General features: G+C 36.2%; 1 protein-coding gene across 1 annotated transcript in view; it reads right to left on the bottom strand.

The window, feature by feature from the left end:
* The window catches only part of LOC131481299 (protein eyes shut homolog), a 1,058,324-nt gene that overhangs the window by 743,430 nt on the left and 299,147 nt on the right, over positions 1–15,747 (bottom strand). The window contains exons 13-14 of the mRNA XM_058669692.1: positions 4,063–4,255; positions 705–2,318 (exon numbers count right to left, since the gene is read on the bottom strand). Coding sequence (XP_058525675.1) covers positions 705–2,318; positions 4,063–4,255 — 1,807 coding nt within the window. The remainder of the gene's footprint in view (positions 1–704; positions 2,319–4,062; positions 4,256–15,747) is intronic.

Below are 15,747 nucleotides of genomic sequence, written 5' to 3'. Positions count from 1 at the left end.
CATTAGCTTCACTACTTTGTAATTCCCTAAGATAACTCTTTCAACTCCCTAAAATAAAACTTTTGCTAATTAAAAAAATACTCTTACTATTAAATGCAATTCTTTACCTTTTTTGAGCCTAACAAATTTGATAACAATTATAAAGGGATGCAGGATTAGTGGAAATGTTATCAGAGAAAACATGCTCCCTACTTGTTAAACTAAGAATCTGCTTTCAAATTTAGTTTTAAGTTTTAAGAAATGATATGCCATGCTATATATGATAGGGAAACCTCATAGTTTCCTTGATTTCTTCACAATTCCCATTTTAAAAAAATGCCAGCACTGAAGATGTTAGAAAGGTAAGGTTATATTGTATCTAACATGACAAAGAAGCTATTTCAAGAAATGAGAATAATAAAAGTTATCCCTACACTTTGAAGTTTCTGTTGTAATGAATTGAACTAGTTCAGTTTCTGATTGCTTGCCAGCAGTATAGCCACCTCCAACATACTGCTGCATTGATCTGGTAGCCTTTGTGGCAGTGCATAAAGAATAACCATCTGTGTCAGGTACACCAGCAGGTGCCATCTCCATTGAACTGGCGGCTGCCCTGATTACAATGAGGCTGTTTAGAGCACCTGGTGACCATGACAGATTCTTTTCTCTCTGTGGAAAAGAAACTCGTTTCTTAAAGCTTAAAGCACAGAAACTGAGAAACTCACCAGAAACAATCAGCTGGGGAGGTGCTGTAATGGACTCCAGTGAAGGCAAAGTAAGAGACCTGGTTTGGGGAAGACTCTGGTATGCCACAAGAGACGGCTGATTATGCATACTAGGCTGCAGTTCCCATCTGGACCATTCTGCAGAAGTCTTGCTCTCTTCTGTTAAATCAGATGTGAAGGTTGGATAATCCACAGAAGATGGTCTATTTAGCTGAATTACAGACATGGGCAAAGAGGTCTGTGCTGGGAGGGACTGAGTCACTGAAGTTGCATAAAACACAACATCAGAGAACACATGTGCAGTATCAGATACCAATTCCGTATGCACTAGCAGATCAGTCTTGAAGTCCTTTAAATAAACACTTTCTGAATTGATCTTTAAAGTTACATCTGAATTGGTTTGTAAGTTTAATTCAAAATCTGAAGAACTATCAGTTGTGTGATGCTTGAAAAGTTCACGAGATAATCTGCCATCTTCTGCGTCCAATGAATTGTTTTCATTCACTATCTCAGTGAGCAGCGTAGCTCCAGCATATTGTCTTGTTTCCAATAGTTTCAAAATGTGTTCTGATACTGAGAGATCATAAGTGGTTAGTTTGGAAGTCAAATCAGAATTCATAAAGTCTGAGGAGACAGTTTGTGAAGGGACAATGGATAAACATGTCTTATACGAGCATAAATTAACATCCAAATTGCCTGATAGGGTAATGACTTCTTCTATGGAAGCGGATAAAGCTGTTCGTTTTGCACTCTTTTTGGAAGGAAACAAAAATGACAGTTCTGCGAGTGCCACTGATGGTGTTATTTCTATAGGAGAAGAAAATGAATGCCCAGAAGTGATAGTTTGAGTTCCCATGTGTGTATACCAGCTGGCTAATATTGCTGAGTTCATCCAGAATGTCTCATAAAACTGAGACTGTTTTCTATGCAAAACTTGATCTGAGAATTCATAAGAGGATTTTGTCTCAGTCATAGAACATGTTGCACATGTTTGCCTTAATTCGCTTAAGGAATCAGCAGCCTGTGATTTGATGTTTGTGAGTCTCTGGTCGCTACATGCTTCAGTAATACGGAGCTGTTCATTGGCTTGTGAACTGAATCGGTGCAGAGATGATGAGTTTAAAATGGCTACCTGTTTGGATGTAATTATTGTACCAGGAAGAATGGCAGACTTTGAGGAGATCAGCAGTCTCCAGTGCTGTATTCTTGAAATTAAAGAAGCAGCTGAATATTTTTCAATACCCTCTTGAGCTCCCCGAGAGACAATTGGAGGTGCACTTGTGGCAGGAGTGGTGAGCGGGGATCCGCGGGAGAGTAATGAGTATCTGTTTAACTCAGTATCAGCCCCAGGAATGTCACTAATTACTGAATTCATTGTGATAGCAGAGAAGGCAGTAGTCAGATGTTTTTCAAGTAGAAAAGACTGTGTAGGAAAAATAAAATCTGTCATTAAAGAAGAGACGATAGACGGTGTCCTACCACCCCTGCCGGGGAAAACAAATGCTGCCATGGCTGCTGAAGTTGGAATGCGCCTATGCGATCCTGATGTTTCACTCTGAACAATTCGTGCTTCTTCATGAACACCAAAATTCAGAAATGGAGAAGAGGAAACAGCTGTGAAAGAAAAACAACAACAACTGTGTTTTGCTGAAAGCTCTTCGAAGGAAATCAGTTTTCCAAATAAATTGGTTTCAAAAACAAGCCAATACTTAATTCTGCCAAACCAGTGGTTGGAGGAACATCATATTTGAAAATATATATCTGTTTTGGACGCTGAGAAAGAGCGGAAACAAAAAAAAATCACATACACTAAAATTAAATTAAAAATGAACAGCTTTGGCTCCGGATAGATTCTTCAGTATACTGTACTTCCACTTCTTACCCATTCTATGTAAATCATAAATCTAATGAAAGTGTATGAGAAACTTTAGTGGCTTCACACCAAGTGCGTAAATGAAAAGTCTTCTGCATGGGACAGCCCAAGCCAGAACAACTGGCATTCACCTTGTCTATATAGCCACAACTTAATGGCTACTTTGAATTAGAAAATGCAAAAAATTATAATCCATTGTCATGGATAGAATCCATAAATATCTGAACTACTGCATTAAAAATAGTATAAACATTATTTTAAATTAAAGGCAAAATGCCACTTATATCAACATTGTATCTCAGTTTAAGGAACAGAGATAATACAGACAAAATTAGAGTGAGTGAGTTGCACTTCTGCTTTAAACATTTGATAGCCATCAAGATATTTTTCATTATGAATACATTTTCTTAAATTACAAAGAAAAGATGTCTATTCATTTACAGTCCCAGATTCAAGAACATGACTCAGTCACCTGGTTGGCTCTGAGGAGGTCCTTTTGGATGATAATGCAACAGGAATACAGGTGCAGAAGTTAGAGGGAAATGGGCTTTGGAAGCCTCTTACGGGCTACAATTCTCATTCTGATTATCCTGAGTGCCACTGACTGCATAAGAAGAGTGAATTTGAAGTGTATCATGCAATATACTATTTATGACATCTATTGAATTAACTAATAAAGAGTACCCAAACAGCCTCAAGTTGTCAAAACAATTCAGAATAGAAAATTACATTTTTTTCAGAATCACTTAGAAATAAATTCATAAGACTATTAATTTACACATAATAATTTAAAGAACATTAAATACAGGCATAGGAAAATAGCGCAAGGTCTTTTAAAAGTTAGATTTATAATTAGTTGAGGAAAAAACAAGTGTTGAGGTCTAATTTTCTACCAGTTTGCCCACTATAACAAAGTCTTTTTTTTTTTAAGATTTATTTTATTTTTATTACAAAGCCAGATATACTGAGAGGAGGAGAGATGGAGAGGAAATGGAGCTGCCGGGATTAGAACCAGCAGCCATATGGGATCAAGGCGAGGCCACGCTGCCAAGCCCTATAACAAAGTCTTTAATGGCTATTTACTCACTATTTTCTACCAGGATACTAACTGTTAAAGGGCATTCATATTCTTGTCGTCGGGCAACGTAATAGCCCTGAAAGCCAGTTTTTAGAAAATGAAGATCTTCTGTCTGCTTGGTTATTCTCCAAAGGGTTTTAACAGTTGGAGCTGAGCTGATCTGAAGCCAGGAGCCAGGAGCTTCTTCCTGATTTCCCACATGGGTGCAGGGTCCAAAGTCTTTGCACCATTTTCTTTACCACAAACAGGGAGTTGGACAGAAATGGAGCAGCTGGGGCTCAAAATGGCACTGATATGGGATCCAAGGAGTTACAAGGCAAGGGTTTAGCCACAAGGTTACTGTGCCAGGCCCATTACACAACATTTTTAAACTTAAACTTCTTTTCATCTCAGTAGCTTCAACTTACCTTGATGGACTGGATAAGTATCAAACATGGTCCAGATTCCTGTAGGCCTTATAGATGGAAAACTATTGACTGAAGCTTCAGAAGGGTGTATTATATCCCTTAGTGTAAAAAACACATCTGCTGTTTGAGAAATGGGAGGTAGACAGGTAACTCCACTCTTTTCATCACCATGAAGAAGTCCAGTAGAAGAAGTCTGCAAATGACAATCGCCACAATACAGTGAAGCCAGAAATTCGTCCAAAGACAGATTTTTTTTGAGGTCTATTTGTATTTTATAATATTTGATAGCTCAAATAATCACTGCACAAAAATTAATTGCAAGCTAATATAAAATGCAACATTGACAACTAATATTTGAAAAATATTTTCTTGAGATTTTTCAAATTACTAAACTTTGATTAGCTTAAAATGCACTTTATTTAAACAACATGAATACCCTATTTTTTGATATACTCTTATACAATTATTTGCACTTAATGAGACAATTTTCTAATCATAGGAACAATAATTGGGATTTATGGATTTTAAAAGATACAATAGGACAAAGGGATTCTCTGCAATACTTAGAGCTTAAGTTAGTTTTAATACTTGAAGCATTTTTATTTTTAAGAAAATACAATTTAACAATGACTTAAATATGAATATATGACTATTTCCTAATACTAAAGGTATAATGAAATTTTATTTTATTGGCATATTTGTCCAGTATTGTATGCACAGTTAACTTACATCTTGCTCTGGATATTTTTTATTTGAAGTTTTTTTTGGGGGGTGGGGTGGGTATTTTTAACTTATGACTGAAGGTTTTACAAAAGTCAGGAGATTCCTTATGTTAGGTAACTGTTTCAAATATACAATATGATGCAGCCATCCCGTATGGGCTCTGGGTCAAGACATGCTGCTTGACTTTCAATCCTGCTCCATGCTATTACACCTGAAGAGCTGCAAAAGAGCTATCGAAGTTCTTGGGCCTCTACACGGACAGAACAGACATGGAAAAGCTGCTGGCTCCCAACCTCTGCTTGGCCCCGAACTGGCCCTTGTTGGCCCCGAACTCCCTTGGGGGAGTATTGGGTGTGTGAACAAGTGGTTGAAAGCCAGTGCATTCTCTTTACCTCTTTTTCCTTCTTTCTGAAATTCTGCCTTTCAAATAAACAAGATTGTCTTTAAAAAAATACAAGCTATACGTAATTGTGGAAATATCAAGGAAAAATGGAATATGATTCTCCAGTTTAAAATAGTAAAATGATTAATCTCCACTCTAATATAAGCATCAAACTATGGAAAGACTTCAAATGTGTACATGAAATCATTGTAGAGACCAGAATAGAAACCAAAGCTAATCTATAGCTCATAAATATTTGTGTATTTCTGATCAGTAATTTTCTTCCGAATCACAATCACAGGCCATTGTTAACTTCCTAGAAAAGTTACTACCAAAATTGCAGGGCAACATTAAAGCTCTATAATGCACAAGTTCTCTCCATATCAATATAACTAGACACACACACATAAAATCATAGTTTTCCTTGTGCATTAAACTAGAATGCACAAATGATCCAAAAGATGAATAACATCAGATTTAGATATCCTGATAGCAATGATTTTTTAAAATATATTCAGAGTATTTGATGTTCATTGGTTAAAACTATCTATCACCTAGACAAGTTTATATATATATTACCAATTCCAACATATTTGTCTGATATAATATCTAACAGTGTGGATTGTTTTATTACTGAATTTGTGAAAAGATAAATTTTTTTTCAGGTGACATTTAAGTCTACCAGCCAGAAAGCCATCCTTTATATTTCCATTATTTCATGCTATGAGCCTAGTCAACACACAGCATACATTGTTTTAAACTTACAAAGGCAATGTTTGTGTCCCAATTTAGTTTAATAGCAAACATGATATTCTTTACTCATTACATGACTTTTCCTTATAATACATTCCTTCAAATAACTTTCAACTGAGCTTTAGTCGCTTGTGCTCTAAGTTCCTCTCTCACTGCACATATATATATGTATGTGCATATACATCTATGTGTGTGTTTGTATGCTTCACTCACCTATCAATCTATCCATCTATCTTTCTGAATATTCTAAACCTGTTTATTTTTCCTCTTGGGCCCACTGACAGTCATTCTTGTAATTATATGTAATCATGTGATTCAGTTCTAGCCAATACAATGTAAAGGACTGGTCATGAAATGTACCAGATGGACACTCAAAGATCCGTTCTGTATGAGATTCCAGCCTCCTTTTCTATTTGGTGAGCCAAGAAGACACATTTTAAAGGTGATCCTGCCATAAAGATAAAGCAGATTGGGTATTTGATCTCTAATTTCCAATAGGGGAGCTGAAATTGGGCATACGCTTCTGGAATTCAGGTGAACGAAAAGTTAATTTTCTTATGGGGTGCACTCAGTGATAGCCAGCACCCCTTGACAGTGGATAAATGGAATTTGGCTGTGTCCCCGACCCTCTGTCCTGAAGGTGGGGCCTAACAGCAATGGACTGTTAATTCCATCCTTAGGGAGAGGCCCTCAGGCACTCCACCTAGGTGTTAGCTCCTGCCTACTGTGACTCTCATTTATCATCTGAGAGTGGGTGATATTGCATTGTTTTGCAACCACTCTCCTCAAGAGTCACTATAAAGGCTTATGATAAGGAGGGGCTCAGTCTCTTGATCGTGTGCCTGGAAGTGTGTTTCTGTTGCTCTGGCCTCGCCAGGACAGGTAATCCCTTGAGCATGGTCCCAGTGTGTCTGTATTCCTCACCCTCTGTTTACTGCTTAGGTGGGTCAATGAAAATAGTGATGTTAAGATGTTTTGTATTTCTAGTTTGTGTGCTGTCAGGAGTTCCAGGAGAGGTGAGGCCTAGCAGTGGTAGAATGTGGGCAGAGAAACCAGAGAAAGGTGAATGTCTGCAGCTTTGTAAGTGTGTCCACCTTGTTCGTTGCATGTCTCTTAGGGTAACTTATATTGTTGGGGAAGCTGGGACATAGTTTAATAGATGGACTTAAGGGTAATGACTATTTGCTCCTCTTGGGGTTATGATTGATTGGATTGCCACATGGACTTGTGATTTGCTATTTCTGATGGGCTCTGTTATCTCCAAGATTGGTCAATAAAGACTCCTTAATAAGCCCTAGACATGTCTGGCATGATCTCGCTCGCACCCCTCAACAATTTCTATTATACTAAGTTAGAGACATTTCAGAGCTTATCAATAAAACAGCTATAAATGTCCCAACTAAGACACTGAATTTTTCCTTACATGAACTCATATTCTCTGCCATGTTAAAGGAACTCAAACCAGTACAAAATACTTCCCCAAAAGTTGGATAATTCTAAATGATTTTTCTCATATGAAGGAAGTTTGAATTTCAAATATTTCACTTTTTAAACCAAGTCATCATTCATTTTTATTTTGTTGTTAAATTTAGGATTACTCTAATTTATTTATTTTGCTACCATATCCCTAATTTTATTACACACAGCTATCAAATATGTTTTGAGTACCTTTTAAGAATAGCATATTGAGGGCCCAGCAGCGTGGCCTAGCGGCTAAAGTCCTCACCTTGAAAGCCCCGGGATCCCATATGGGCGCCGGTTCTAATCCCGGCAGCTCCACTTCCCATCCAGCTTTGTGGCCTGGGAAAGCAGTTGAGGATGGCCCAAAGCTTTGGGACCCTGCACCCACGTGGGAGACCCGGAAGAGGTTCCAGGTTCCTGGCTTCGGATGGGCGCGCATCGGCCTGTTGCGGCTCACGTGGGGAGTGAAACATCGGATGGAAGATCTTCCTCTCTGTCTCTCCTCCTCTGTGTATATCTGGCTGTAATAAAATGAATAAATCTTTAAAAAAAATAGCATATTGAAAACTTAATATTTACTAAAAACACAATCGGCCCAAGACGATATAATATTTATGCAAAACATCATGGCTTTAAAAAGGAAGGTATTTTTCTTTGTATGGCTAGTATTTTTTTTCACTCTATGGACAAGAACATTTGAAAGCCCAATACTGTGCCTTTTTCTTATTTTCTGTCCTTAATAAGATATACATAATACAAAAAAAATCAGTGGTCATAAAAATCTAGCTACTGCCATGTTTAATCTACATTTCCTGAACTGGTAGCCCAAACCTATGCTGTAAAGTTTACAAAACTAATTAGCAGTTGAATATTTTCTGATTCTCTACATACTTCATCAATGCTTACATGCAGAACTGTTTAGGTAATTTGTGGGGACAAGTGTTAACAATGAAAGCATCCTTTCTATAAAAGCACTTTTTCAATGCAATGAGAGTAAAAAATTAAGCCAAGGATGATTGTGTTAATTTTTAGCAACAATAAAGTGGCAGAAGGTTAGGTAAAGGGCATTTTCTAAGGCAGGGCCTTTTACAAGTGACAGATCACACATCCATGATGTTCATCTGCTTGTAGATCCTGCTTTTTTTCAAACATACTTGATTTCTAAATTTCTGGTTAACACACTAATTCAGATTTGCTGTCCTAGGAAGAATACAGGGTATCTAACTTAATTTGAATGATAGAAGGCGAAGTAGATGATATCTTGTGGGTAGGAATGATACTCTGAAAATGATATCTTTCACCAAGTGTATATTAGAGGCATTAATTCAATTTTTAAGAATACTTAGAATGTAAGTAATGCTGAGATAGTTTTGTATCACAGAATTGAGCTGGATAAATATTTTTATTGTTAGGGTTGTTTTTCTTTAGGTTTTTCCATATGAAAGCAATGTGTGCATACATACACACGTTAATATATATATACACACATATACATGTTGATATATATGTAGTTTGTATAAATAATTATAGTTGTAATTGTTTCTTTTTGTTGTGCCAACCTGACTTGCTCATGTGCCTTTTCACCTGAACACTAAAAGTGCTCAAGGAAGTAGATCATATTTGCCACACTTTGGCCTGAATGATAGGGCTGGAATGATGTCTAATAAATACTTCCATAGCTGATGAGCAAACATATATTGGAAATATTAAAGGGGATAGTGTGTTATAGACACTTACCTAAGTGTCTCCCATTTCTCCTTTTTTTTCTAGACAAATGTTTTAAAAGAGTTAATCACTAAATGTTGTGCAATTCCTGTCTTTTGTCAAGTCATTTTAATCAGATATCTTGTTACCATGTAATTTAATTTATACTAGTGATATATCACAAATATGATTATGCCATCAAATTCCAATTGCCGTTTTTGGTCTTTATCTTATTAAAATTCTCAACAATATTCAATGGGGTCACATATTAACTTAATTTTTTTTTGTATTTGTCCACTACCTCTCACTTCCTACATTCATTTTGTTTCCTCTTTTGGTTCCTTCTCCTGGGCTTGAAACTCTAGCTTGGAATTTGTCAGGATTTTTCTTCAAACTCTTTTATTTCTATGTTTTCTCTATCTTGTCAACAATTCAAAAGGCTATAAAATATATTGATCAGTCCTAACACCTTATATCCAGATCAAATGTGTAGGTATGCTTATACAGCTATCATTTATTCAGTATTGCTATGTAAAATATTCCCTGATCTACAAGAGTTTAATTTATACACTATTCAACTGGTAATTTACTTTAATTTACTCCTTTCTTCCATTTCCACTGGTGTCTAACTATCTCATGAAATATAATATCATATCTTTGATCCTCACCTATCTCACACAATGGCCTGTGCTGTGCTGATCTGAAGCCAGGATCCAGGAACTGAAGCCAGGTCTCCCACGTGGGTGCAGGGTCTCAAATCCTTGGGCCGTCCTCGACTGCTTTCCCAGGCCACAAGCAGGGAGCTGGATGGGAAGTGGAGCTGCCGGGATTAAAACCTGTACCCATATGGGATCCTGGTGCATTCAAGGCGAGGACCCCAGCCGCTAGGCCATGGCGCCGGGCCCGATTTCTTTCATTTTTTTTTTTTTAAAGCCTGTCTACTTCTGCTATCACACTGCTCACAGCTCTCTCTTCCTAGAGCAGGCACAGTTCAAACATCTGAGCAACGTCACATCACTTCCACCAGAAACTTTTTTAAAAAATACATTGCTACAGTATTGAAGAAACCAAAAATATTTGTTGTTTTTAGGACTCCTTACTGAATCAGAACCGTCCCACTTCTTCAGTCTTTGCTGCCTCTTTGCCTACCCTATTCTTTCTGAACTTATATTGTCCATTTTGTACACTCGCATATAGAATAAGAACTTTTTCTTTTCTAGTTCTTTGCATAAAATTATAACTCTGACAGCACACCTATACATTCATTTTTTTCCTTAGATCATTTTTTCTCATTCGTCAAATATTATCTTACATGAGCTCTCTTAGGCAAATCTTCCCCATCATCTACAATATTTTATCCTCTCATTCTAATTTTTGCATTTGATTTCAAATATGAGGTAATATTGAAATTACATTTTCACTTGTCTATTACCTTCATTTAGATGCTTTTGCTAGTACACTGTAAACACTTCCAGGCAGAAGCCTGTGTCCATTTCATTCTATAATGCAGTCAGCACACTATTAATATGCTAATAACCAATCAGCCTTTCTTGAATGGACATTATATTTGCAAAATTTCCACTACAAATTATAGTATTTGAGCAAGCAAAATGTAAAAGTATTCAACCAGTAATAATACTTGACATTTGAAACACAAAATTATCTTTTAGAATATAAAAATTTCAACCTGTGAAATTAAAAAGTGCAAAGAATATCAGTTCTTTGTTAAAAATAACTTTAATAGAAATCAAAGGTCACTAAAATGTTCAATTAATGAGCAGAAATACAAAAAATTAGCAATACAATTATCACAATAAACTTAAGTATTATTAGATTGAATCAAGCCATGAAATAGATGAAGTATTATTGAAGAAATTTCCACAAATAATACAAACTTTAAGGAAAGCATATAACTATTATTCCTCCTAAAGTACCTTGAGAAGAATAGAATATAAACTAATATCTTGGGTCACAGTCACCATGTTGGACGGAGTTTCAGGATTCTGGCTTCAATTTGATCTAGCCTCAGTCATTGCAGCCATTTGGGAAGAGAGCTAGCAATATAAGAGCGTTCTCTTTTCCTCTCTGCTTGCCTCTTTCTATCCTTTCCTCCCTCTACCTCCCTCTCTTTGTGTGTGTATGTATTAGTGTGTGTGTGTGAGAGAGAGATTGATTTTATTTTTAAATAAAAATAAGTCTTATAAAAATGTTTCTTGTTGCTGAAATTAAATAGGTTAGCAAAAATAGGTAAATCCCTTGAAATTTTATGAATTGGAAAGAGAGCACAAAGGCATTTAGTGATATTTCACATGCTGCAAGTGTTTCAGGTAACTTGTGCATTGCCAATCAACAATAATACGCTGGTTGAGGGGCTATGCAAGGCTGCGCTTCTTGTGCGGGGTGTGCTTCCCTCTGAGAACTACACGAGTTGAGGCCATCAGAATATTTAACTCATGGATGCTGGTCTCCCACTGGATAGTGCTTCCAGGCTTCAAACCCCTCTCAGCACACTAGGGTACCTATTTTAAGCCAGGTGGATTTGTGGGGAAAATGTTCACGGAAGAAAATTGACCCGTTTTATTTTTCTCTCCTCTATCCTTTCTGTTCCCTCGTCTGTTTTCTTGTTAATTCAAAGAGAACAACTCCACATAAATCAATCTATGATTTATACATGGTAAATTGGAATGCAAAGGGCATTATTGGTAGACTCCTGAGCACTTCTTGGAAAACATCATCAGTGTGGTAATCATTCAGAATTCTAGGTCAAGGTTCTAAGAAAAATACCTGTCAGGTTTGTAAATTGTGCTGATTATTACTGATTTATATGATAAAACCTTACAAATCTTCATAAGCACTCTGCTTCAAAGATGAATTCTCATTTCTATAAATTCTGCATGTGACAGTGCTCCCAGGATCATGTGGTGATCATCCAAACTGGTTCTAAGGAAGTGCTTGGTGATTTTTAAAAAAGAAAGTATGATCAGAGCATGTCCTCTGGGCAAAGATTCTGTGATAAGGATGCTTATAGGCAGCTCTATGGCATAATTTCCCCCCCCCCCCATAGCAGAGGTTGTTTGTAGGTCTAAAGATAAATGGGTGTTGTTATGTTTTCCTTCTTCTGAGCATATACAAGCACATACATATTAGCTACAATTGTTTTATTCCCTCAAAATGAATAGACAACAAGACAATAAAATTCTTATTTCTCAATCTGCAGCATGGCCACAAATTCATTGACATTGAGAAATCGTGTGTGTGTGTGTGTGTGTGCGTGTGTGTGTGTGTGAGAGAGAGAGAGAGAGAGAGAGAGAGAGAGAGAGAGAGAGATTTTAGATCAATTAATTCATTTAGAAGGACTCTAAGAGTTTTACCTGCACTATTGCAATTTAGTATTCTTTTGTTCAAACCTTCAGTTGTCAACAACATACTGATATTAAATTCCGATTTACATGTGTACACATTCTTTTTGAGAACAAAATTGTGGAAGTTCAACATTTTCCAAAATATTTTTTAGTTTCCCAGGTATTTCAATCCACTGTTGATGCACATCAGTTATTTTTCTTAAATAGGGGTAAATAGTAGAAATAAAACCATGTGATTGGTATTGTGGGTTAAGCTTCTGCCTATGATACTGGAATCTCATTTTGAGAGCTCCAGTTTCACTCCTGACTTCTTTGCTTATGAGTAAGTTCCTTCCCAGTATGTCTGAGAAAACCATGGAAAATTATCCTAATACTAGAGCTCCTGATACTCACACAGGCAACTGAGCTAGTTTAAAGCTCCTGGTTTCAACCTAGCCAAGTTTTGATCTTTGTAGTAATTTGGGATGTGAACCAGCAAATGGGATTCTCAGTCATCCTTCCCTTTCTCTCTCTTACTCCACCTTTCAAATAAATATGAAAGAAAGAAGGAAAGAAAGAAATAACTTCAAAAAAGAAATAAAATCTTTAAACAATCAGTTTAAGGACATGCGGAATATATGAAATTTTCCTCAAAGTACAAGAGCAGCAGCCCTTTGTGAATTTTATGATGTATGACCTACATAAATTTGAGATAATTACTTGTTGGTTGTCTGGTAACTGGCAGTGAGTTCTCAGTGCTGTCGGAGGTCATGTTTTTTCCCTGATTGAATTTGGCAGCCAGATCCTCAGGATATTCGCATCAGTGTAGTTGCTTCAGAAAACATAGGTTCATTGCTTTACTATATGGTTTTAGTCTACTGGGACAAGTTTTAGAAGACTGATGAATGGTGGGATAAATACCCTAAGGAGTGTAATAAATCAGTATTTTTTTTCACTGGTCTGGTCAGAAGAAGATTCAGTAATGAAGGCAATGGATGCCACAGCTCAAGGAGGGAAAGTCAAAGTTAACACTGGAGAAACATCTTGTTAACAGATGTTACTACATATGAGGAAAGAAGGCAAAAGAGCCGCCATTTTAGAGGCAAGATCTCAAAAGCATATGGACTTCGGAGTCAGTGCAGAACATGTGCCAGTTATTGTCAAAAGGGAAGTATGACTAGGTCATTCTTCAGCTCAAGAAACCATAGGTAGTTTATCACTTTTTTAGGAAAACAGTAAAACCATTTATGATACATAAAACTACTATTGGGTGTTGTTCATAACTTATCTTTCTGTGTTTTTGCATGCCATGCTAATTTCTATTTCAATATGCTGTTTTCCTTTGTAAGATCTCACTATTGCCATATATCCCTAGCATGAACATAACTGACCTTGTCATTCAACTTCTTCAATTCAACGTAAGCTACTCTGAAAACTTCACAATATATTTCTTAATATATCACTATTTCACTTTAATGGAAAACTTATGTGTAGACTTCAAAAATAATTATTATTTATTGTATTGTGTTTGCTGTTTGATAAATTTGGCACTCCTGGTCATATCTCTCTCTCTCTCTCTCTCTCTCTCTCTGTCTTTCTTAACAGAAAATGTGGATCACTGGCCATCAATTACTAGACCTGAAAACTGATACTCAATGTCAATTTCTGCCGACATACAAAAATAATGTTACGCAAAATAAATGAATTAGAGTGAGACAGAGATCGGGGGATACATGTGGTGCAGCAGGTCAGTATGTGCCTGTAAGGCAAGCATTCCACACGGGCATCAACTGAAATCCTGTTGTTCCACTTCTGATTCAGCATCCTGACAATGAATTTGTTAATTAGCTTAAGATTCGCCGAGTGTTTAGGCCCTGAACTCATGTGGATGAATCTCCTGCATTCCGGTTTCAGCCTATCCTGGCACTAGTTGCTGAAGACATCTAGGGAATAAACCAGTGGACGGAGGATTGATTCTCTCCTCTCTGTCTCTGACTTTCTCTCTCTCTCTCTCTCTCTCTCTCTCCCTGTAATTCTGCCATTCAAATAAATTCAAAATGGAATAAGAAAAAAAAGACAAATAGCACATGATGTCACTCAAGTGGAGTCTTTAAAACAAGGAGACTTGTGTAAACTAAGACTTGTGACTGCTGTTGAGGGACCATACTACGATAATAATAAAGGTGAAGACAGTGGTGGGGGAGGGTACAAGGTGAAGAGTAGGAGGGGGAATCACTGAGCCTATGAAACGGTGTTATGAAAAATAAAGATTCAAAAAAATTAAGTGATCTCATGCAAGTTAATTGTGGTTTTAACAGGATAGAGAGGGAAGTGAAGAGTAAAGGATTGGGAAAGATTAATTAATGAATACTGGGTTACAGATATCTGGATCAAAATTGCTGAATTTTAGGCATAGGATGAAGATAATGATAGTTTACATTGAAGATTTGATTTTCAGATGGCTTTACTATAAAGAAATATTGAGTGCATAAAAAATAAATTTTTAATTGAACATTATACAAAATACATAACTAAACATTGTATAGTACTTCATAAATAGGCACTGTTTTATACACCTAACAGTTTAAAAATTAAATAACAAGAGAACTAAAACATCCTAGAAATTCATTACGCCAAACACATCTATTTTTAAGGGTCAAATAAATGAAATTAAAAAATAAGATAAATTAGTGACTTCCCAACATGAACACTTAGGATTCCCCAAAGTGTCATTTAAGAGTTGGCAAATAGTTAAACTTTTCTTTATATACTTATGTATATATGGTATACATACACCTACATATATATGATAGATTTGTAAAACATATTGGGGAAGATCTTACCATTCACAAAATATTCAACTAATTTCCTAGAAGAAAAGACGTTTATTTTTTATTGCTTTTCCAATTCTTGCAGCATAAACAGTGTCGGCATTGTTTGAATTACCATAGTTTTAGCTATTTACATTTTATAACACATTTAATTCCCTATATTATAGCCATAGTGTGTTTCTATGCATGTTCTATCTTTATCTTACAAGATAAAAATCCTAATGATAATATATATACACACACATATATATATTTCTCAAATAATCCTGTTTTCCCAAGATTTCATATATATGCCATACATTCACATATATTTTTACATATAAAATGTTACATATGTGTCATGAAAGTGGTCTTAATTTGGCACACAAAATCATATCTATCTATCTAGATAAACCCTTTTAGCCACATTCCTTGAAAATTTCTTAAAATCTTGCTTAGCTATTTTCTTAGGGACAACTTCTACATATATCCCAACTTTCTTGCCACACTT

This window comes from Ochotona princeps, chromosome 1 (assembly GCF_030435755.1).
Source record: "Ochotona princeps isolate mOchPri1 chromosome 1, mOchPri1.hap1, whole genome shotgun sequence".
Classification (NCBI taxonomy): domain Eukaryota; kingdom Metazoa; phylum Chordata; class Mammalia; order Lagomorpha; family Ochotonidae; genus Ochotona; species Ochotona princeps.
This window is presented reverse-complemented; position numbering and strand designations above follow the sequence as displayed.